At 44.6% G+C, this 24,504-nt stretch overlaps 1 protein-coding gene and 1 long non-coding RNA gene across 3 annotated transcripts in view; one reads left to right on the forward strand and one right to left on the reverse strand.

The window, feature by feature from the left end:
* The first annotated feature begins 8,087 nt into the window (after positions 1-8,087).
* LOC140690949 (uncharacterized) lies at positions 8,088-24,467 on the forward strand. The gene is made up of 5 exons (XR_012066362.1): positions 8,088-9,620; positions 11,563-11,806; positions 13,470-13,539; positions 16,984-17,079; positions 24,331-24,467. It is a non-coding gene; the product is annotated as an uncharacterized lncRNA (long non-coding RNA).
* Positions 14,042-24,504, reverse strand: part of ATP2A2 (ATPase sarcoplasmic/endoplasmic reticulum Ca2+ transporting 2) — a 52,239-nt gene continuing 41,776 nt past the window's right edge. Inside the window, exons 13-21 of one of the 2 annotated variants that reach the window (XM_006204861.2) lie at positions 24,277-24,495; positions 23,255-23,590; positions 22,045-22,265; positions 21,402-21,604; positions 19,984-20,069; positions 19,593-19,726; positions 18,883-19,000; positions 18,673-18,793; positions 14,042-14,847 (exon numbers count right to left, since the gene is read on the reverse strand). In XM_006204861.2, the coding sequence (XP_006204923.1) occupies positions 14,834-14,847; positions 18,673-18,793; positions 18,883-19,000; positions 19,593-19,726; positions 19,984-20,069; positions 21,402-21,604; positions 22,045-22,265; positions 23,255-23,590; positions 24,277-24,495 (1,452 nt within the window). In that variant the 3' untranslated portion in view covers positions 14,042-14,833. Of the gene's footprint in view, positions 14,848-17,704; positions 18,794-18,882; positions 19,001-19,592; positions 19,727-19,983; positions 20,070-21,401; positions 21,605-22,044; positions 22,266-23,254; positions 23,591-24,276; positions 24,496-24,504 lie in introns of those variants that run through there. The other variant, XM_006204859.2, reaches the window with a different exon arrangement.

A 24,504-nucleotide genomic window follows, 5' to 3' on the forward strand; every position in this document is an offset into this window, starting at 1 on the left:
GGCAGTGGGAGTCATGCCAGGGAAACCTGCGGCCCAGAGAAGACACTGCTCATTGACTTTAGTGCTCACTGCAGGATGCAGCCTCATGTCCCTCCTCAGCTCACCTCTGAGCAGCCTTTTTCAGTCGGTGCTTTGGAAGAAAAGGTGAAACCTCCTCTTCTCTGGGAAGAAGCCCAGCCCCCCCTCCTTACCTTGTTTCTGCATGTCTGGCTCACCACCATGACCCCTGAGATTCCCTCGGGGTCAAGCTGTGCCTTGGAGCCCAAGCCTGTGTGTCGCCTTCCATCAGCACCCTCATCCTCCCCTTTCATCTCTGCCAGGAACCCCTGGGTCAGCCTGGCCTGTCCATCCCAAACCCCTCCATCCCAGCAACACCCTGCACTGGATTCCTCAGGTCCCTCGCACCTGCAGCATTTCCACCTTGATAGTCTTGGAATGACAGCTGGGTTGAAAGAGGCAACTGAAACTATCTCTTTAGAGTACCTGACGTAGGACTGAAAACACTCTTGGTCCACTTGAAAGACCCTGCCACCATCACTTGCAGCTCATGAGTGTGGGGAGCTCCAGAAATTGGGGACAGAATCAGGCTTTCCAGCTCTGGCTGTCCCACTGAGCCCCCTGCCTGGAGACCAAGCAGCCTGATGAGGGATGGCCTTCCAGGTGTCTGCAGTCACCACAGGTACTTTATGCTGTCTGGAGTTTCACACAGCCAGTCTGGGAATGTTTTAACTGATTCCTGTCATTCCCCCACTCTCTTCCAGTGTTTGAATTATAGGTTTGGAGTCAGTGGGTTGGGTTCCAAAACTCAACTCACTTGTCAGAGCTGTGGGTCCCAGGGGCCGGGTAGTTAAGTCTCCAGTGTCTGGGCTCCCTCTTCTACCTCTGGGCTGAGCACTGAATAATCCTGTGAGTAGTTCGCCATGGTCCCCGTTGTGAACATCGTCATCCCCTGGGTAATGGTGATGCCAGACTCCATTCTTCCCTGGGGACTGGGAACTGATGATATCACTGAAGCCTTTTTGCTCTTTTCTCCTGGCGGTCCCTCTGCTGATCAGGGAGGCAAGGTCCTAAGGAAGGATATTTCCTTCCCTCCAGCTTGGGCCTTCACATTCTGCTTCTGAACCCCTGCTGTGTGCCAGGGACCTGGCAGTTGTGGTCCCTACAGAGCTAATGTCAGGAGCTCTCCTTGCCAGCTTTACTTTGGAGGCCACACTCCTGTCTCTGAATTCTTTCTCAGAGAATGAGGTTAGCCTTTGCCCAAATCTGTAATTCTGAAACTTGAGTATGCTTCTCAGTGGTGCAGATTTCTAGGCTTGGTACCAAACCTTAATCCAAGTTCAGGGCTTGGGCCCAGGAGTCTGCATTTTTAATCCAACCTCAATTTACTATTCTGTGTAGCTGTTCCCTGGCCCAGATATTGAGAGACTTGGGAGAAGGGGGGTTGAGGGCCCCAGAAGCTACAGGCCTGACCCTGAAAGTGTCCCTGAGGGCCCCTACTCTGCAGTTGCCTGTGGGTGGGGGCAACTCCCATGACTAGGGCTCTGGAGCCTATACCCAGGCCTGCTTGAAGCTGTGGGCACTGCCTGCTGCTCAGCGACTGCATTCTCTCTCCTGATGACAGACAGGCCTGATTCAGCAAGCACCTCACCTCGGCCTCCGGGACAGCGACCACAGCCAGGCCCGCCAGGATTCCCTGGTGCTGGGAGGGCCCGTTGAGGTAAGTGCCTTACTAAGGTTTTCCATTTCCCTCAGGAACCTCCCTTTCCAGGAGCAGTGGAAGGAGGTACCAGCCATAGGCCACAAAGGGCAAGCTTCTATCATCTAGATGCTCTGACCTGCCTTGGCTACACCTGGACCTTCACTAGTCGGGGCCAGGGTGTGAGCAAGATGTTAGTTGCTAGCATCACAGAACAGGTTATTTATCTCACCAACTACATGGTATCAGGAACACCAGGAATAAGCCAGAAGCCCACAAGTCAGTCTCCTTAGCAGCCATTAAAAGAAAGTTTAGAAATAACTACCCTCATGCATTGCTGGTGGGAATGTGAAATAATACAACTGGTGTGGAACACAGTCTGGCAGTTCTTCAAAAATTTAAACATACACCCATATAATACAGCAGTTCCTCTTTTGGGTATATACCCAAAAGAATTGAAGCAGGGTCTCTGAACAGATATTTGCACACCCATGTTCATTACAGCACTTTTCACAATGGAAATCACCCAACTGTCCATTGTTGGATGAGTAGATAAACAACGTAGTCTACATACAAAGGGAACTTAAAAAGGAAGGAAATCTTACCACATGATACAACGTGGATAAACCTTAAAGACATCATGCTAAGTAAATTTTCTGATACTACGTTTAGAAAATTAGTCTTGAGCATTTACCTAATACGTATATGAAAGCTACCCTAAAGTAGTCATGCTGTACGCACAGAAACCTGCTGGCGGTGTCTCTGTGATCTTGTTTATTTTAACAGTTCCACAGAATCCCATTCTATGGATGGAATGGATTTGGTACCCTTCTGCTGTTGGTGGACCCCTGTTTCCAGCTTTGTATATAATTATTACAGTCTGCACTGTCATGAACATGTTTTGACATGACAGTCCAAAGACATGCCGAAGTCAAGTTCCTTGTAGTGAAATTTCTGGATCTCAGAGTGTGTGCATTTAAGGCTTTGATGGATGCTGTCAGATTGCAATAGATGGGAGTGCTTGTTTCCTGGACCTTGAGTGTGATAAAAACTCCATCATTTTGGTTTGCTTGTGCTATTTCCTGAGCATTCTTATGAACTGGCCACAAGGCCAGCCCTATGCCGTGTTATCTCATCTTAGCCTCACACTTCTGAGGCATGAGTGGAATTAGCCCCATCTCATAGGTGAGCAAACAGTCTCTGATGGACACATTGGCTGTTTTCATCTGTCCAGGATTTCTCACCCTAGAGCTTTAGTATGTTCCTAACTGTGATCTCTGCATAATTTTATAGTATGTTAAGGAGAAAATGAGCTCTAAGTACCCCTTGCTGTCCATCTCAGTTCTTGGCCTTGCTGGATTTAAAGGCTGCCAGACTATCTGGCAAGGCCAACACCATCACGATGTAGCTTTTGGTGGCCACTTAAATCTTCCAGTGTCTGTGTCTTTATAAACAACCCTAGCGTGACCTCCTTTGTGTGCACAGCTTTTTTCCTTCTTTGGGTAAATTTCCTGGAGGGAGATTTCAGAGTGGAAGGGTATAATGATGTTTTTTGGAGCTTTCAAGGGGGCTGACTAGCTGGTCCTGTCTCTGTAGGCCCTGGCCAGCCCTGTGGCTTCCCCATCCACAGTCGGTGTGCCCTAGCTGTCCCAGTCTACCATCCGTTGGCTTCATGTTTGGGGCAAAGTTGAAGCTTTCCAGTCTCTGGAATTCCCACCTCACTTCCCCTTGCTGCAGTTGGGAGCTTATTGTGGGCTCTGGTGAGGCCTGCTGAGGCCTCGATCTTTGATTTCTCAGGACTTTGGGTTTTGGGACCCCGTACCCCATAGGACCCCCTTTGCTGGCTCTGGGTTGGAGAGTGTTTCCTGGACCGAGGCCCCATCTCTACTTCAGGGCTGAGGGGGACTGTACTTGATGAGGTTTATTGTGTGTGTGTTGAGGGTGGGGGTTGATTGGTGGCTACTTGTGTCTTACTCTGAGTCCCCATACTTCTTTCAGTTCCTTCTCAGAGGAGTTCCATCCTCCCTATTAGGAGGGATGAACCTCTTGAAGGGAGGGCCTCTCCCTACTACCAAGCAGAAGCCTCAGGTCAGTGGCCTGTCACTGGCTGTGTGGCCCTGGGCAGCTCTCTTAGCCTCTCTGTGCCTCCATATTCTTTTAGAAGACAACTCAGAGTTGAGACCTCTCTCTTGGGGTTGTCAGCATTCAAGCCTTGGAGTGGGCTGTGTGGGAGAGGAGTGGCCTCCTAGGGTTAAACCTTAGTCCTTTAGGGGTCAGCATCCCTGTGGACATAGCCTTGCCCTCTGGCCCATGGGCTGGGCCTGGGCCCTCTTTGGTGCTGGATCAACAGATTTGCCTGGAACCCTTCTCAGTGCCAGGTCTAGTCCTACATGGGCCGTGGCCCAGGGAAATTATTTTTAAAATTTTGGATCATCTTCCACTTAAGACCTTGGTCTACTCTGCCCACCGGCCCATCTCCTTTGTCAGTCCCCTGGGGGCAGTGGAGATTTTTGTCCAGGAATTGAGTGGGAATGGTAGCAAGCAGGAATCCATCCTGAGAGAGGCCTCTGCCCTCCTGCCTGGGTGGTGCCTAGACTGAAGCCCCACCCTTGATGGGCTGAAACAAGCTGATCCCCAAAGGCCCCCAAAGCCCGAGCTACTCCCCAGTCCCATGCTGCTGCTTTGCTGGGCTTGATGTTGTTTGAGGGGAAGGGACAGAGATAACCTCTATGCACAGTCCCCACCTGGAGCGCCTCAAGCCAGCCATGTGTTGACCAGAAAGGCAGCTTCTGTCAGCTCAGGGGGGGCCGAGGGGAGCCACCTCAGAGGACAAGGCCATGTGGAGACCCCTAGGCTGATCCAGGAGAACCATCTCTTGCAAAGAATAATTGTGCCCATGCACTATGGCCAGAGCCTGCCGAGCAGCCAGATAAGCTTTTTTTTTTTAAATAAAAATGTAAAATTTGTAAAATATAACATACATAAAGAAGTATATGAAAACACCACACGTGCTCTTTATCTAGGACAAGAACTGGAACGTTTCAGCAGTCCCTGAAGACCCCTGTGTGCTCACACCTGATTGCACCCCTTTCCCTTCCTCCTGGCCTCTACCCTCAGCCCTTGCCGGATGTAACCACTGTTCTGCATTTTGTGTTTATACTTTATTTTCTGACCTTGGAAGTTCTATGAACATTGAGCAAACAGTTTATTTTTCTCATCTGTAATATTATTTCATTGTTTTATCATGTTTTTATCCTGAACATCACGTTTATTTGCTGTTCTTTAAAATTTTTTTTTAGTGGAATTACTGGGAATTGAACCTGGGACTTCATGTATACTAAGCACGCACTCTGTCACTGAGCTATATCCCTCCCCCCTCATGTGGTGTTCTTGAACTTTCTGTAAATAGAGTCATGTTGTCTATTTTTTTAATGATACCTCGCTTAACACTTTTCAAATTGATCCATATTAATACTGTTTACTAGGGGAAAGGTATAGCTCAGTGGTAGAGAGAGTGTTTACCATGCATGAGGTCCTGGAGTCAATCCCCAGTACTTCCAGTAAAAATAAACAAATTAATTACCCACCCCCCAAATTAAAAAAAATATTATTGCTTGTTCATTTTTTATTAATAGACATTTTTAGAGCAATTTTAGGTTTATAGAAAACTTGAGTAAATAGCACAGAGAACTTCCATATACCCTGCACACAGTTTCCCTGTTAACATCTTACATTAGCCTGGTACATTTATTACAATTAATGAAGACTGATAAAACTTTTTTTGTTATTAACAAAAGTCCATAGTTTATTGAAATTTCCTTTAGTTTTTACCTAATATCCTAGTATTCTTTTCCAAGATTCCATCCAGGACACCCCACTACATTTAGTTACATGTCTCCTTAGGCTCCTCTTGGCTGTGAAAGTTTCTCAGATTTTCCTTTTTTTGATGACCATCCTTGACAGTTTTAACGAGGACTAGTCAGGCATTTTGTAGGATACTGCATTTTCAGTGCTATATAATATTCCAATATGTGCATCTGTACACCCCCATCTTATTAATTCTGCCATTGATGGACATTTCAGTTGTTTCTAGTTTTTTTCCCAAGTGTTGCTGCTGTGTATGTTTTTGTGTGTGTCTTCTGTGGCGTTTTGTCCAGAGATGGAGTTGATGTGTGTAGGGTATGTGCATGTTCAGTTTTAACAGATTTCTGTCAAACTGTTTTCCAGAGAAGTTGTACAAATTTACGTGCACACCTGCAGTAGTTCTTTATTCCTCACTGGCATTTGGTATTATCAAACCTTAATCTTCTCCTGGCTGTGGCGTGACAGTGATTTTGATTTACATTTTTCTGTTTTTATAATAAGACTGTCATTTCACATATTTAGGAGTTGTTTGTACTTCTGTGAAAAAAAACTTTTTTTGCCCATTTTTCTATTGGGTTGTTTATTTTTTTCTTATTAATTCACAGAAGTTCTTTATATATTCTAGATGTAATTCAGAATATGAGTTGCAAATGTCTTCTTCCAGTTAGTGGCTTGCCTTTTCATTCTGTTTATAGTGTCTTTTGATTAACAGATGGTCTTAATTTTAATGTACTTGAATTTACTTATCTCTTTCTTTATGGTTGTATTTTCTAATTCTTAAGAAATCTTTCCCTATTTCAAGGTCAAAAATATATTCTATATGTATGGTGTGAGGCAACGAGCCAATGTTACTGATTTTTTTAAATTTATGTTTAAAATGTGTAACCACAGTTATTGAAAAATTACCTGCTTTCCCACTGATCTGTGATTCCAACAGGGTTGCAAATCAGGTGTTCACAGACTGGCACCTCTGTTTCTGAGCTCTCTTGTTTCACATCACTGGTCAGTTCTTCTATCCCGGCACCTGTCCCTTACAGTCTTAATTACTATAGCTTTATAAAAACGATTGACACTTGGAAGGGCAAGACCCCCCGATCTTATTTATTCTTAGCAGTTTTTTTGGCTATTCTTAGCTCTTTATACTTCCATTAAATTGTTAGTATCCTTTGGTTTAATACGGTTTCTTAAGGTAGATTCACAGTTTTCAAAAGGACGTAAAGTGAGATTTCCCTGTTCTCATTTTTCTCCTATTTCCCTCCTCAGAAGCAACCATAGTTACTAGTTTCTTGTGTATTTTTCCCAGAAATAGTTTGAAATTACGTAAGTCTGTGTATATACCAGCCCCCTTTTTGTAGTTGCATGATTCATCAGCAGAGTTTATTTAAAAAGTAAACTCTCCACTTTCAGTGAAATCTTTTTTTTTAAATTTATGTATTTTTAAAAAATGGATGTACTATGGATTAAACCCAGGACCTTGTGCATGCTAAGCATGCACTCTACCACTCAGCTATACCTTCCCCTGGAAATCTGTTTCTCAACAGGTCATGATGTATAAATATCAAAGAGATACAAATGTTAAACTTTATACACTTTTAGTCTTGAGTTAAAGCATTTTGAGTAGTTTCCAAACTTACAAAATATATTTTATAATTTCTACTAATTTTGATGACAGAGCAACCAATTTCAGCTTCTCTGTTGCTTCATAGCTGACTGCGGGACATGTTTGTCTTTTCCTGCTGCAGGAAGCAGGGATTGCTTTTCGAAATAGGAGCATCCTGGTCATGCTGAAGTCACTCTTTCAGAAACAGAGCAACAGGAATAACATATTTAGTATCTTCTTCTAATGTAATTATTAATTACATTTGGGGTTGGCTCTATCATCTTCTATTATCCTTTCTGTGTTTTAAAATATCTTTTTAGGTTTCTTTCATTTTTTTCCCCTTCCGTTGAATTGTTAGTTTTATCTCTATTTCTGTCATTAGTGTTTGCCCTAGGAATAGCAACATACTTGTCACTGTATCTACATCTGAAACTTGCCAGTGTCTTTACCGTGTTCCTGGGTGACAGGCCTGCAGATCACTTAGACTGCGTACCCCTGCCCGCATCTATAATTTCCCTTAGTGTGAGTCTGCTGGTGAAGAACTCTGTTTTTGTTTGTGTGTCTGAAAATACCTTCATTTTACCGTGATTCTCTAATTACTGTATATTTTCTCCAGATTTAGAATTCTAGGTTGCCAGTAATTTCAGCACATGAAGCTCTCATCCCACTGTTTTCTGGCCTCCACTGACTGTTGCGATGTCAGCAATGGGCTGATACTCCTTTAAGGTGTTGCCTTTTTTCTTTTTCTTTTTCTTTTTCTTTTTCTTTTTCTTTTTCTTTTTCTTTTTCTTTTTCTTTTTCTTTTTCTTTTTCTTTTTCTTTCCTTTCTTTTTTTCTTTTTTTTTTTTTGACTCTCTGGCTTTTAAGATTTTCTTGTCTTTGATTTTCTGCAGTTCACTATAGTATGTCTAGGTCTGGATTTCTATTTATTTACACTTTGGGGGGTTTGTTGGAATTCTTGCATCTGTGGATTGCTGTCTTTTATCAGTTACAGAAAATTCTTAGCCATTCCCTCTTCCAATAATACTCCTCTCATTCTCTCATCTTCTGAAACTTTGATAAAATGTATATGTGACGTTGTCAACTTTCTCAATTTGTTTTCCAGGTATTTTAACTCTTTTTCTGTATTTTCTAGCTTTTCTTTCTTTCTCTGCTGCGTTCTGGGAGTTTTCTTCTCATCTTTTTCCACTTCATTTGTTATTTTGCAGTGTCAACTCTGATGCCATGTCCGTCCATCAAGTTTTTTTGTTTTGTTTTGTTTTGTTTTTTATTGAGGTATGGATGATTTACAGTGTTAGGTGTACAGCAGAGTGATTCAGTTATACATATACATACATACTTTTTTTAGATTATTTTCTATTATAGTGTATTTTAAGAAATTGAATATAGTTCCCTCTCCTATACAGTAGGTCCTTGTTGCTTATCTATCTTATATATAGTAGTGTGTATTCATTAGGTTTTTGATTTTGGTGAATGTGCTTTTCATTTCTAGGATTCCATTTAATTTTTTTCTGCAGTGTTCACTTTTAATAGTTTCCTGTCTCCAGCAGATTTTCAAGTATATCTGTTTTTCTTTAAACAAAGTAAGCATGGGTATTTTATGATTTATATTTAATACTTTTAATATGCGAAGTCTGGATGGATCCGTAATGTTTATTTCTGTTGGCTCTCACTCATGGTACCTTGTTTACCATGTGCTTGGTTACCTTTTACTGCGTGCTGCTTTGAAAAACAACTGTGTGCTTCTCCGAGACGAAATGAAGGTGCCTTCCCACAGACAGGATTCACATTTATTTCTTCTCAGTGCTTGGGGAGCGCTGCCAGTTGACTTTACCTTCGTGCCTTGAGGGCTCACAGCGCCTCTAGTGGTGGTGTGGCTGCAGGTGCTCACGAGCCAGTGTTTGCCCCCCCCAACCCCCAGGTGGGCAGCTATCCTGGTTCTTCTCAGCACCAAGGCAATGCTGCCTGCAGTCCTTTGAATTTGGGGGAAGGAGGGCAGCTTTACTTCTGGTTTGCCTATACCCTGAGGTTTTAGCCCTTTGGGGTCACAGCTTAGTGTCCTGTGAGATTTCCCACTTTTGGTGGGCCCTGGATTTTGACTTTGCCTTTTGTGCTCTGTGGGCCCTCAAAACCCATGCTTGCTTTCACAGCTTGGTTTATGTGGATAGGTAGATGCCGCCAGGGGAAAGGTGACCTTGTGTGTTCTGATTCTCTCTTGCTGTCTCGTAGATTTTGGCCTGGAAATTCTCTGCTTTCTTGTAGTTATCTGATGCTTCTATGAGGATTTAAAAAAATATTTGGAGAGTGGCCAAAATGGCAGAACAAGAAGACTCTGAGCTCACCTCCCACAGCACACCAAAATCGCAACTATTTACACAGTGCCTATTGATGAGAACAACCTGAAGATTAGCAGAAAAGATCTTCTACAACTAAAGACATAAAGAAGGAACCCTGAGACAGGTAGGAAGGGTGGAGGCGCAGTATAGTGAAGGCCCATACCCCTGGGTACGCAACCCAGCAACAAGAGGATGATTATAATAGGAAAGGTTCTCCCCAAGGAGTGAGGGGTCTCACCCCACATCAAGCTCCCTAGCCCAGGGGTCTTGCACTGGGAAGATGAGCCTCCAAAACGTTTGACTTTGAAGGCCAGTGGGACTTACTTTTGGGAGAGCCAGAGGCCTGTGGAAAATAGAGACTCCACTCTTAAAGGGCATACACAAAATCATGAAACCAGCTTTACAAGTAGATGAATGGATAAAGGTGTGTTTGTGTGTGTGTGTGTCTGTGTGTGTAATGGAGTATTACTCAGCCATCAAAAAGAATGAACTCTTGCCATTAGCAACACATAGATGGACCTGAGGGTATTATGCTAAGTGAAATAAGTCAGACAAGGAAAGACAAATACTATATGATTTCACTTATATATGGAATCTAAAAAGACAAATGAACAGACATAACTAAGGAACTGTGTCATAGACATAGTTGCCAGCAGAAAGAGGGATGGGGAGAGGAGATAAATAGATGAGGGGGTTTAAGAGGTACAAAGTTCCAGTTATAAAAAGGTGAGTTGCAGGTATGAAATGTACAGTGTGGGGAATATAATCAATAATAACATATCTTTGTTTGGTGAGAGATGATATTTAGACTTAACATGGTGATCATTTTGAAATAGTTCAAAATAGTGAATTACTGTGTTGTGTACCAGGAACTAATAATACCATGTTTTAGGTCAATTGTAATTAAACAAACAAAATGGACATTTATTTTATACTTTGGATTATAACCCAATACTTCTTTCTTTTCTTGCTCAAATTGTTCTAACTTTGGCCATTCAAAGCTTCTTCAGTTGGGTCCTGTGTCCCTTTGACATAACTTCATCTTTGTTCATTGTTTTTGTTTTTGAGCACTTCCTTCATTTCTGGCACTACAGTGTTCTCCAGGCATTCATGCATTCTCTGTCCCAGTCCTAGAATTAGCTGTTTCTCCAGGGAACTTGATTCCTTTTATTGGAGAATGGCATTAGAAACCTAAAACAGGAGCTAAGTGTGCTCATTGCTACTGAAATGTCCTTGCTTCTTGGCTCACTCAGTTGATAGTGCAGTACATGTTTATATACACATAGCTAGAAATATTTCTATCTAGAGTTGTCTATATTGATATTAATCTAAATGTGAGTTCATCCTGGTGTCTCCAACTGTAATTCATTACCACATGGATTATCCTAGCCTTCTTCCCTTGCTTATCTGTAACCTCCCACTCCAACAGTAAGAAAACTGGCTACTGCCATCTGCCATCTGTACCACAGCATTTTCAGTTATTCTCAGCAAGCATCATTACTGGATACTAAACTTCCTCTTGTTTCTTCAAACAAATGGTAGGGTATTACTTAGTCTCTGCATGTTTCTTTTTTTTTTTTCCTTGAAGAGTTGATTTCTAGTCTAATAGCATTGTGAGAAAAGATGCTTGCTGTGATTTCCATTTTCCTAGATTTACCAACGTTGGTTTTGTGACCTAACATGTGATTTATCCTGGAGGATGTTTCATATGCACTTGTACAGAATGTGTATTCTGCTGCTTTTGGATGAAATGTCATACATATATGTGTGTGTGTGTGTGTGTATACACGCACACATATTCATCAAGTCCAATTGTTCTAGCCTATAGTTTAATGACTGTTATCAAAAAAACAACAAATAAGTGTTGGTGAGGATGTGAAGAAAAAGAAATCCTCGTGTTCTGTCAGTGGGAATGTAAACTGGTGCAGCCATTGTGGGAAACCAGTATTCCTCAAGAAATTAAAAATAGAACTACCATATGACCCAGCAACTCCATGCCTGCATATTTATTCAAAGAAAACAAAAACACTAATTAGAAAGGATTTATGCCCCTCTGTTTGTTGCAGCATTATTTACAATAGCCAAGATATGGAAGCAACCCATGTGCCCATTAATAGATGAATAAAGATGTGGAACATTACAATGGAAGGAATTTTATTCAGCCATAAAAAATGACATTTTGCCATTTGCAACAATATGGATGGACCTGCATGTGAACATTTCACTGGGCAGACAGCATATATTGGACATCGTTCCTTGCTGATTCATAGGTCCACCTCGCACTTTCTGAAGGCTGCGTAATATTCCACGGTATGAATGGTCTTAGTTTATTTAACATTTTTCTTATTGATGGGCATCCAGATTATTTCCAATCTTTTGCTCACATCAGTGCAGTGCAGCAGGATTGTTTGTTTTTATGAAAGTGTGGGAGGATTTCACCAAAGTTAAGTGCTTGATCAAAGAGTATAGATGTTTAAAAATCTCATAGATAATGTCAAATTCCCTCCCGGAGACTGGGCCAATTTATATTTTCACCATCAGCGTGAGCTGTTTCTTAATGCCAGCTGCAAAGGAGAGATTAGTATCAAACTTTGATCTTTGCTAATCATATGTGAAGAGAACTTGCTGTCATATTCATAGCCCATCCATTTTCCTAACTCCAGGGAGGTGTATTATATTTCAAATATTTTACATTTTTATGCAATTTAGTGTTCTTCTGGGATTCTGTGTCATACTTAGGCTTTTTGTCTTCCATGTTTTCTTCTAGTACTTTATGGTTTACTTAAAAAAAAAATCTGAGATGTGCAGTCATAATGAACCCTTACATACATGGCACCTAAGCATTACTTTACAGAAGTAAAACTGCCCTCCTTCCCCTCTTAAAACTAACCACCATCCCACTCACCACTTCCTATCCCTGTGGCTGGTGTCTGTGAACTTGTTACTGATGTTTGCTCCTAGTCCAGAGGTGAGGAGCTTGCACTGAATGTAAATCTGTCCTAGAGCTGTTTAGTTTAGGCGACTTTCTATGAGCTAGACTTTCTCAAGGAAGCTGGTGCACGTGCCTTTGTGGGCACAGGCAGGCACTGGCCCAAGGGCCAGGCTGAAGACTTTAAAATATGCAAAACAAGACCATATCAAACTATACACTCTGCACTTGGTTGCACTGTGCAGGGAGACTTCTCTCTGTTGATACTTGCAGTTCATTTATTCATTTTCATTGCTGCAGAGTGGTGTCAGCATTCCTCAAACATACATAGCAATTTTCCTGCTGCTGTTGGTCATCATTTAGGTCGTTTCCAATGTTTTTCTTTCACAAACACCCTGTCATGGCCTTCTGGCCATGTATGAGTTCTCTAAGGTGAGTCTGAGAGTGGCCCTGCTGTATGCTGTAAGTTAGGAGCCAGTTGCTCTGCAATGTAAGGATGGCCCGTTCTCCACATTCTTGGTATTAGAAGACTCATTTTTCGGTCAGTTGGGCATGAAATGGCGTCTCATGAGATAAATTTGCTAGTGGGGTTGAACACATTCTCTTATTTATAGTCATTCAAATTTTGTGTCACTCAAGTCGTGTTTTGGGATGTAGCTTCCTTTTTCGTCTTTTGAGCTATTTGAAAATGACTGGGTGCAAAGGATACAGCCTCTTTTTTTCCCTCTCAGAACGATCACCAACATGAGTAACCCAACTTGTACCAGCTAAGCTAAAACGCCTTTCTCAAATAATGCATTTAATGACTGTCGCTTACACCTGAGAGGTTTGGTACCCTTCTTTGCCCCCCTTGCATTTTCTCCCTTCACTTTTGTTAGAATCAGCGTTTGATTAAAACCGCTGTTGGCATTCTCATGTATCATAAATGTATGACATGTATCATTCACACTAAAATGTCACTTACCCCTAATTACTGAACTTTCCTAAAAACGAAGTGTCCTCATTGATCCAGTATGACCATTGCTCCTTTCTGTTCACTCCTAGGCCTTTTTCCCCTCTTGTCTGACTGCAGTGACTCCCCAGCACAGGGCTGAGTTGTGGGCGTTGGTGGACGGTGAGTCTAATTCTGGAATTCAGCTCTTCTGGCTTTTCCCTTATGTCATAAAAATGGGAATTATGGATACTTCAGGTTTTCCTTTTTTTGAAAGTCAAGAGTGGATGCTAAATTTGATCAAATTCTCCCCCCTCCCATATCTGTAGAGTTGATTTGTCTTTTTGTTAACAATGGGAATGCAGAAATTTACAGATAAGTTTTGTGTGTGAACAGTATTACAAGCCCAGTGCTTTGTCTCCAAGCTGCTGACAACTTTTTAATCATGTTAATTATCTCTGAAAAACCCTAGCTTCCTCATCCTTGAAGGGAGACAGTGGAGCCAGGGCAGGAATACTGTGACACACAAGCAAGCAGACCTACTACTCTGCTTTCTGCCCAAAGTCACTGGGAATGCGCTGTTCCTTTTATCCATACAAGGGCAAAACCGTGCAGGGTGCAGGGTTGGAAGCCCTCAGTGCACATCACCCGCCCCTCCCAGAGAACAGTCAACACCACCACACTGTGAACTTATCATAGAATAGATTTATTTACCTGAAACCATGTCTGTGCGATGCTTGTTACCAGCACAGAAATAAACTGATCTCTATTTACAGTCTAAAGTCAAACATGCGTTGTGATAAATTGACATTTAGCATTTTATTAATATAAATGCATGACAATTTGTATTGCACCATCATCTGTCTACTGCTTCTGATTTCATTAAATAAGTTACATTTAATACAGTGCAAAATAGCTGTTTGCACACTCAAAAAAAATAACTAAGTTATGAACTGAAAGCCTACATTTTAACCATTCAACACCTGTAGTGTTTTCAATATATTTATAAATAAGCAAACTGTACAGGGCCAATTAAAAAGTAGCATGTTTCAATGACACCACAGAGAAATCTGGCTACTTACAACTGAAGGCATGCATTACAATTGAATATTGTACATTTATTTAAGTTATGACATTTTGCAGAGAAATATGGAGACTTGGCTGATGGCTTCTAAGTTCTTGGATAAGGTTTCACAACCTCATTTTTCTTGCAGCAAAGAAACCAAACTTCTCTGGAGAGGCTTTCTGATTCATTAAGCTAAATTGTACATTTGTAATTAGTTTCATTTAAAAGCTAAAAACCCCACTGGTAGTACACGTTTCCTCCACATAACACACAATGAGTTGGGGACTTTTCCCTAATTTTCTTTTTCCCCCAACATCAATCATGCAGAGGGCTGGTAGATGAGTTGCTAAAAAAACGCACATGCACGCAACCGAACACCCTTTTATTTCTGCAAAATGGTTTAGGAAGCGGTTACTCCAGTATTGCTGAAAAGGAAAGAGAGAGGAAATCAGCTTTATGAAATATAGGGAGGAAATGTTAGAATAACTATAAAAGACTAAGATTAATAGTGACAGATGAAAAAGGAATATTCAGTTTGATCTTTTAAGATTTCAAGACCAGCATTTCGGATCAACCGTCCCTGAGGCGCTGCCCGCACAGGGTAGCATCTAGAAGCACTGGCTCACAGACCCCCCCCACCCCGTGTCGTCTTGGCTCCAGAGCAAAGTCACCCCTGGCTCACAGAACAGTCCCACCAGGTACACTTCAGGTGTAACAGGAGAAGGAAAGGTCTTGGTTAGCAGTGCGGAGGGTAAGGAGAGTGAGGAGCGTGGTAATCAGCACCAAGCCTCGGGCTCCCGCCCCTCCCTTCCCTGGGGGCCTGCTCATTATCATTCCCTTTGGAGAAAGAAGGTGGCAGCTGACCCTTGTAAACCAGGTTAACCCGGTAACCTCAGGGTGGTGGTTTTGACAGAATCTGGTGCCTCCAGGCTGACAAAGCAGGTGTGGCAGACACTGAGCTAATGCTGTGGCCTCACACATTCCTGAGGTCTGCCCACCCAATGTCCGGGGGCAGAGGGCCCAGCTGGGTGGTGATGTGGCCACAGCTGCTTGTGAGGGAGCTGGCAGCTGCCCTGGTCTGAGCTCCTGTAGTTGCCCCTGCCTAACAGGTCACCTGCCTTATGCAGATGCAGAACGAGCTGCCGGTATGGGATCCGTTTAGGGGTCATGTAAGATCGCCACCTTCTGGGTAAAGGGCAGAGCTCCATTGTAGAGGTGGGACCAGGCATGTGGTGGCAAAGAACAGAACGCTTTGACAGGACAGATCTTTAGCCCACTTGCTTGTGGGGAAAGGACGTGAAGCACGTTGCAGGCAGAAGCTGCCCGACGGCACTTGCACGGCCGCCCCACCGTTAATGGCCATGGCAGAGCGGGCCTCCCTGCAGGCATCTGGTGAGGGGCCGGGCAGCTCCACCCTCCGGAGGACGGAGGCCAAGGCTGTGCCCACAGCAGCACGGTTGCTGATGAGGTGTCAGTGCAGACGAGGTTTTCGGTGGCAAAGACCGAAGCAGACCAGACGGAGGGACTCTGCTTGTGGCAGCAGTGGTCTTCCCCACTCCCAGCTGTCTGGGCTGAGGCAGGTGGGTGCCCAAAACCGCCCCTCTGGGCCAGACAGGTCTGAAGCTGAGAAGCCACAAGGCAGCAGCCACCCGGGACCATCTAGGGCCGTGCACGTCTCCTGCAGCAGCCCACACCATTCAGCTTGTTTTGTAAAGGTCAGTAAATCAAGGAACTGAGTCAGGACAAGTCGACTATTAGGCTAGTTTGGTTCCCACTGAACAGCACCCCACCCAGCAAGCTCAGCCAGCCTGTTCTGGTTTGCAGCCAAGACGCGCTCCTCGCACTTGACCCACTCAACCTGTCTCTGCACCTTCTTAAAACCAGCAAAACGTACCCGCTCCATTCTCTGCCGAGCAGACCAGCCTCCCCTTCTTCTGAGAGCCAGGCCAGGACTCTCTGCATTAAGACTCAGTCTCCATGTGCCACTTCCACCTCCTTACACTGGGACCTCAACTTGGCAGCACCTCGTCCTGCTCGATACCTGTTGACCTTTCCCCAAACTCCCAGCATTTACATCATGTCTTCTGACTGGTCCAGAAACCAGGTCCCAAGTACCTTCACGAGGAGACCTGCTGCCTACCCTCCTTCACCCTGGCTAACAACCTGATGACTGTGCTGCAACGTACCCTGAGAGAAAAGCTAAGTCTCAGCCACACGGATATGACCCAGTTGAAAACAGGTGGTCTATTTAAGATGAACCAACGGATGCATGAGTTAACTGGCCTAGTTACTACCTCTCACTCGCTTCTGGCTCTAAACTCCTCAGCCCCCTTAGCGGAGGCACTGGGGACTGAACTCAGGACCCCGTGCACACATTCTACCACTGAGCTATCCCCCCTTCCCCGCTAGCTTTTGGCTTTTTAGTGAACCAGAATTAGCAAAATTCTGGGACAAACCCTTGCAGCCAACAAAGAGGTTTCTGTAAACCCTCATCTCAGCACTTGTGAAGGCACAGCTCCCTCGGTGTGTCAGTCTGACTAAAGCAGTTTTTCTTCCCCCAGGCCCTCCCCTGCCGTCCGGCTGTGCCACTGTTATGGCGGTGTGCGGGGTCTAGGACAGCACTCTTGGGTCAGCCGGCCCGGCCCACGTCTGCACAGGTACCACGTATCCTGCATGCGCTGCTCTCAGGGCACCCGACACAAGAGGCTCATTTGTTAGCGTCACACAGCCAGCTCACTTGGTGGCAGTCACCTTTAGGCTAAAGCATCCAAATTTCAGGGAATACTCACGTTAGTTGATGGATGTTGGAAGGCATTGGAGGAAAACACCACGGTTAGGACTGTTAATGACTTACACACTGTCGGTAAGACTGATCTCCAACATGCACAAACATGTATCATAGTAACAGTGGTGGTTAGTGCCACATTCAAATAAAAATAGTTCTATACAATATGTTCATTTGGTCATGTGCTATTTACAGATTTTACAAAACACACACACACATACACACACACAAACACACTTGCCCTTATGACCCTCTACACCAGGCTAAAACCGGCCAGCAGAGACTTGCATACAATGTATCACAGATGACAAGTGGTGCCTATGCATTAAAAATAAAATTCCTACAACGACGTATATGCAGCAGAACAGGACCCTTCTTCCCCTCGAGCACAGTAAAACTGAAGTTCTGAGCTAAAGACTTAAGAGAAAAGCTGGACACACCTATTAGTCCAAACTAAGTCACTTAAGATTTAAAAACAAGACAGTTATTTTTCTCTGTCCATTTAAAAGGTTTTATTTTTCTTTTTAAACTAGATTGTGAAGTGCCACTGAAATAGGCAATATTGGCAAAACAATGTCTGTTACAATAAAATACATTAGACGTTTAAATAAATAACCTTAAAAACTACGTGAGGGGACACGAACCCAGTCGATTGAATCTGAAACAATGTTTTCTGCACAAGCGAGAACAGGCATACCTCTTGTTAAGACTGATGTAAACAGAACCATCGAAACCCTACAGGAGAAGCAGCCGAGCGGGGTGGGGGTGGGGGTGGGGGTGAACGAGGGCTGAGAGGGTGAAGGGGTGGCAAACCAAAAAATACTGACTGAGGTAGCAGTACTCTGCTCAGTGCAGAAAAATTGGCTTACGAATAAAAAGACTGTGATCTCAGATTAAATCCAGATGACCATGCAAAAGACACAACACATGCTATTTAGTTTTAGAAAAAACCACACACATTCATTTCCTAAAATCTGCTGCCAATTAATTTGCTGCCAATGTCTGCTGGCTCAACTATTTTTTTATACAAGGATGAGTATTAAACAGAACACTGTACATGCTGTTTCATCTACAAAAAAATATTTGCATAAAATAGTGTTAGTTCTCTGTACATGTCAATGGACACTTTATGTGTATAAAAAAAGGAAACTCTTGCCCCACTGGAGTCAGAAAAAGCGAAACAAAATCTAGAATATGAAACCTCCTTCACCAGCCAATATGTTCATGTGAAAATTCAGCAGAAATAAGACAGTTGCTTTAAACAATAAAAAAATTAATTGATTAAGTTAAACATCTTCTTTATGTAAAACTGTCAGTCAAGACCAGAACATGTCACTAAAGTTAGTGTCTGTGCTATAGACCCAGATCACCAGGGGCATTATAAGCAGCACAAAGGGCCAGGAAATCCCATCGGTGCATGCCGAGAACGAGCAGGATTTGGTAGCAGGCTGCACACACTCTTTACCAGGTTCCAGGTAGTTGCGGGCCACAAATTTGAGGGTCTCGTCCATTAGAATCACGGGCAAGGAGATTTTCAGCACCATCAGCCACTGGGTCACATTCAGCGGTGTGATCTGGAAGATAAGCTGAAAACACAAAGAAGCCTCGTCAAGCCCCCAGACTTGCTGGACGGGCAGCCAGGCCAGGCCCCAGCCCGGATCCCCGCACCACTTACTGGCAAGGGTTCCACGTAGAGGATTAAGAAGTGGAGTGACATGGACAGGCAGATGGAGCCCACGAGCCAGATATTCTCCCAAGGGGGCATCCTCAGCAGGGACTGGTTTTCAGACAAGCTGCAGAACAAGGAGAGGTACATGAAACGCATTTCTGCCGAAATACCTGAGGCCCACGTCATCGCCGAGAGACCGTTCGGAACTACACTGTTCTGCGCTGCTCGCTGACCTAACTCTATTGACTTAGGTTTCTACAGTGACTAAGTTACAGAAGAAAGTTCAGATGTAGGACAGATTCCAATTTTAAATCCAGGCTTCAGCACAGAGATCCCATTTCAGTGGGTTCAAAGCTGCTCAATTCCCCTTGTCACTTTGGCTATTTTGAAATTTCCATTTTTATCACTGGCTTAATTGGATTATCGATACAGTTTGTCTCAATGCTGAAGGGCAGAGCGCCTTCCTCGTGGGCACTGGCACTCGGGTGCTCAAGTCCCTATTTTTGGCCTCCGCTGTCTCTTAAGGACCACGTGGCTGAGCACTCCCACTACTTCCTGGACGTGACGAGGACTTAAGCTCTTAAAACCGGTGCTGCCTGTTCTTTCTTTTGGGAAGGGCAGAGCTTTCCTTTCTCAGTCAACCGCGACACACACACAATCCCCCAGCGCCCTGGCCGTCTGGTTCTCACCCCGGGGTGCCGAGAGGACTCACTGACCTGTTGAGGGCATTACACATCTCTATGGTGACTAGAACAGACAGCGCCATTGTCATCGGGTACGGGGATTCAAAGATTGCACAATCCACTCCTTCGAAGTCCGGGTTGTCCTCTTTACACTGTAGGAAATGACTCTGCAACAATAGCCCGATCAAGTCTGTGATCAGCCAAGTACACTTCCCAAAGTCTACTCGCCCCATTACACCCAGAACACAGACCCACACAAGATCTCACCCCATCTCCCAGAGAAGCTCTGGTTCTTCAGAATGACTAACTGCTTATTCAAGCCTCATGACTGACAGACATTCAACCCTCAGAAAGCTCAAGGACAACTTTTTGTGAAGGCTTACGCTCTGCGTCTATGGTATAGAAAAGAAATGTGGCTACGTACCAGCTGGTAGAAGGTCACCCTCGGACCACCATCGGCAGCAATGAACCACCACGCGGCAGCCCCCACAGTAGCAGCGCCAACATAACCTGGGAACAAATATCACAATGCTGACACACGTGGGGTTACAGCCTGCAGCATCCCTGCAGGGGATGCCTCGTGGGCCAACACCTAGGACAGAGATCAATGGTAATGAGCAGGTATTAGCCCAAAGCAGCCAGACTGAGGGTTCCTTCAATGAGAACGGTGTCTGTGGTACAGAAGAACCAGGTACTTTTCACCTAGAAATGGTAGGACCTTCACACTAGCCCCGCCCTTCTCTACCAGCAGACAATATGTAAAGGCTGCAGGCAGTGTCATCCACTTAAGGCCCTGCTGGGTTGGACCAGATCACACCATCCATGACCTTTAGGCAAACTCATGGTACCACCTGTACACTTATTTGCTCCATCAAAAGTCTGGCAGAACCTTTATATGGAAAGGCCATTAGAGAAATTAGTGCCAAACGCTGAGCACATGGCAGTGGCTGGAGCCAGTTCTGCAACCATCCCCACCAGTCACTGCTGAATACAGCAAACAGCAAGTTTATTACAAAGAAGCACCAAAGGGTAGTGGAGAACACAAGGCGAGTAAGAGACTGTCCCAATGTTGCAGTATCCACCACAAGGTCCGAGTGCAACGCCCTCTAACGCAGCAATTACAACGGAGCGGCAGAGAGATGACACAGGAACGAGGCGGCGACGCCTGTACTGATGTGAAATCAGCCACCAAATAGGGAGAGAGACAGAAAGGTTCAGCATACAGGTCTGTACAGCAGGCCATCGCTTGTGAAAAGACTACCCAAAATACATCTACTTGCTAGAGTGTCCCTGGAAGGGCATGTGAAAACTTAACGCAGGAGGGGGACTGGCCGAGAGCCTTCCTGCTTTCTCCCTGCGACCCCCGGGAAGTCATTTAACCTCTGTAACCTATGGAACAGGGAAGAGGGAAGCAGCACCCCGGGTCAGGAGGATGAGGTCTACAGACACACGCAGAACCTGACCTGTGGCCAGGGCGCTGTGCGTTCAGACCACTGCTGATGAATGCAGTGATCCCTTCTCTCACTTCAGGAAAGTGGCGACTTAGTTTTTTATCTTGGTGAAATAAGGCCTGAGTTGTCCCTGTATTTCCTTTGCCCACAGGTTAAATCTGAAAACCTCATTCACAGAGGCCTAAGGAAGGATGAGGATGCTAAAACAAGAGACTGGCTTTACTGTAAACTGGGTATACACAGCTCGTTAAGCTGTAAGAGAGCAGCCTCCATGTTTTACTACCCTAATACGGAGATAGAAGGAAAATGTGCTTTTATGGGGTGAATCTACGAAATCTTGACTCACGAACACTTTGTTTAAAAATTAAGAATATAAAAAAACTGTACTCACAGCCAATAGCCAGGTAGCGGAAAAAGAGCCACCCGCTGATCAGCGGTTCCTTGGGGTTCCGGGGCGGTTTGTTCATAATGTCCAGATCAGGAGGGTTGAACCCCAGGGCAGTGGCAGGCAGGCCGTCTGTCACCAGATTGACCCAGAGCAGCTGGACAGGAATTAATGCCTCAGGAAAGCCAAGGGCTGCTGTCAGGAAAATACTGTCTCCACCAAAGGGAAGAAGAGAAAGATCCCGTATTACTTTTGACCACTATTTAAACAGTATTACCATCTTCTCTCCTCCGTAAATATCAACGGACAGCAACCATCACTCGAAATAACTTTTTTCTGGGGCAATCAGAAAATTCTTATTATGCCCAATTTCGAATTAACTTCTATAAAGCCAAAAATTTTGTTACCTTACGTAATTAACTTAAATCCATTTCTATGTTAAATGGAGTCCTCTGCACACTAGGGTGCCCATGGGCAGCCCTCCTGAGGGCCGGAAGGATCTCTACCTTCACAAGGGCTTCCTTCGTCCGGCCTGGCCCTCCCTTGCTCCCGCTGCACTAAGACCAAAGCTGCAGCCATATGAAGAGCAAATTTGGAAAACTGGCTGTCACAAGCCAAGGAACACAAGTGATCTGTCACAGGAACCCACCAGACAACTTCCCCCACGTTGGACGAGATGAGGTAGCGGATGAACTGCTTCATGTTGTTGTATATCGCCCGCCCCTCCTCCACGGCAGCCACGATGGTGGAGAAGTTGTCGTCAGCCAGGACCATCTCAGAGGCAGTTTTAGCCACCGCGGTGCCAGAGCCCATGGCAATGCCAATCTCAGATTTCTTGAGAGCGGGAGCATCGTTCACACCGTCCCCAGTCTGGAAGGGAAACCGACCGCTGGTTTACACACACCTGCCACCTAATAACACACGCCTCGCCCTGACCACGCTCAGCCGTCCTCAGCCCGGGGATGAATGGAGCTGTCGGGCCTCAGGCCACAAAATTCTCTAGGACAGTGTTTGGTTTTATAAGTTGGTGTCACAAAACATATCTGACCTAGGAGATTTAAAATTGCTAAATGAGTTTATGGGTGGCACTTCAGAGGGAAGTAGAACAAAGGGGACTTCATCTGTGTTTTCTTTTTGTAACCAAACCAAACACAGCGCAACCTATGTGCAGGCAAGATGGAGTACCAGTGTCCACATGGAGAAATCCCAGGTAAAGACACAGACTCCAGAAAGGTTTCAATAATAACGCACCATATAACGGTCAAAAACAGGCAAAAATACGGAGGTATTTACTGTCTACAGACACGAAACTATCAATCTCACGTATGTTTTCTTGACTTCCACCAAACACCTAAAACCGAGTTCAGAACAGTACTTTCCCCTGGGAGGGAGGAGGACAACTGTAACAACTGGTTTCAAACGACAAAATCCACCTGTTTTACAAAGTATAAAGTTTCACAGACAAGCAACGGAAAGCAAATAAAACACCACGTTCGTGTGTCTGGCTGAAGAGTAACGCGGGGAAGAACACGGCAAGTGCTTCATCAGCGCGCAGCTCTCCACGCCGCACAGCATGTCTAATCTCAGGTCAGGCCACCCCGAACTGGGTGACAGAGTGCCCAGCACTTGGTCCTAAGTCAGTTTTCAGACTTCTAGGTCTTCAGCTACTCTACTTCCACGCATGCAACATACAGCATGCCAACTACCAGTCAACAGAATCCTAGAGGAACAGTCCAGATCATGACAAAAATAAGGAAGTTCCAAATAAGGGAGCTACAACTAAAAATTTACGAGTCAGAATTAAGAGCCTAATATTTTGTTCTGCAGTTTGTCACCTGCGCATGTCCACAGAGACTCACCATGGCTGTAATCTCATCAAAAGACTGGAGAAATTCTACAATTTTAGACTTGTGGGAAGGTTCAACCCGAGCAAAACAGCGGGCGTTCAAGCAGGCTTCTCTCTGGGCGGAGGGATTGAGCTCATCAAACTCCCGACCCGTGAAAGCCTTCGTGGTCACATCCTCGTCCTGCCCAAAGATGCCGATGCGGCGGCAGATGGCCACGGCGGTGCCCTTGTTGTCGCCTGTGATCATGATGACCCGGATGCCCGCCTGCCGGCACAGCTTCACAGAGGAGGCCACTTCAATCCTCGGAGGGTCCAGCATGCCCACACAGCCAACGAACGTCAGGTTGGTCTACGGCAAAAGAACCGCCTCATGTCAGAACAGGGAAGTCTGGCTCTTCCCCTAGTGTGGAGAGCAAAGGTTTCTGTATTTCCCTACGACAGAGTTCACACGACTGGTATAAATCCAATGAAGAACAGTATTAATTCCAATAAATCAAAAACAATTAAAGATATCACTACATTCATATATCAAATCATTCTTTGGCTCTCAGTAATATTCTGGAATGAATAAAAAGGATATTGAGGAATAAGAACATTTTGATAACAGCCACTTGGTGGCCCATGATACCCAAACTTGTTCCTTGTTCAGGGCTTCAGGAAGTCATATGCCTGATATGAAATAATTCATTGAGGGGAAAAGTAGATGGACTCTCTCCACTTGGATAATTTGACCTTCAATAACTATTTTTAAAAATACCCTCAAATTAAAAATCATCTTACTTTACTTGAGAGTTACAAGATAGGTTCTTTGCCTCGATGATTCTGCTTTGAAAAGTAACAGGCCTGTATTAAATTATTAACTATATATGTTTGAAGCAGCAACCTAAAGCACAGAAGTGATGCATTCCACCCGCAGGAAATAAATAACCACACCCCCTTCTTGGCAAAAGCAAGACTCCTTTGACCTTTTACTGAAGGAGTGCTGTTTAAACACAATGAACGTGCAGGGTGTGGGTGAGCTTTTCATTAGCTAACCTCATATTTAATAAAGTTGGCAGAGTCCTCAAGGTTCATTTCTTCTCTTCTCAGGGGGTTGTCGTGAGTGGCCAGGGCCAGGCATCGCAGGGTGTCACTGCCGCTGCCCCACTCCCGGATGACAGACATGATCTTCTGCTTGACTCCTGGAGTCATGGGGATCTTCGTACTCCCGACGCGGATGTGAGTGCACCTGTCAATGACGCCTTCAGGAGCACCCTGGAAATG

This window comes from Vicugna pacos, chromosome 32, assembly GCF_048564905.1.
Source record: "Vicugna pacos chromosome 32, VicPac4, whole genome shotgun sequence".
In the NCBI taxonomy this organism is placed as follows: Eukaryota; Metazoa; Chordata; class Mammalia; order Artiodactyla; family Camelidae; genus Vicugna; species Vicugna pacos.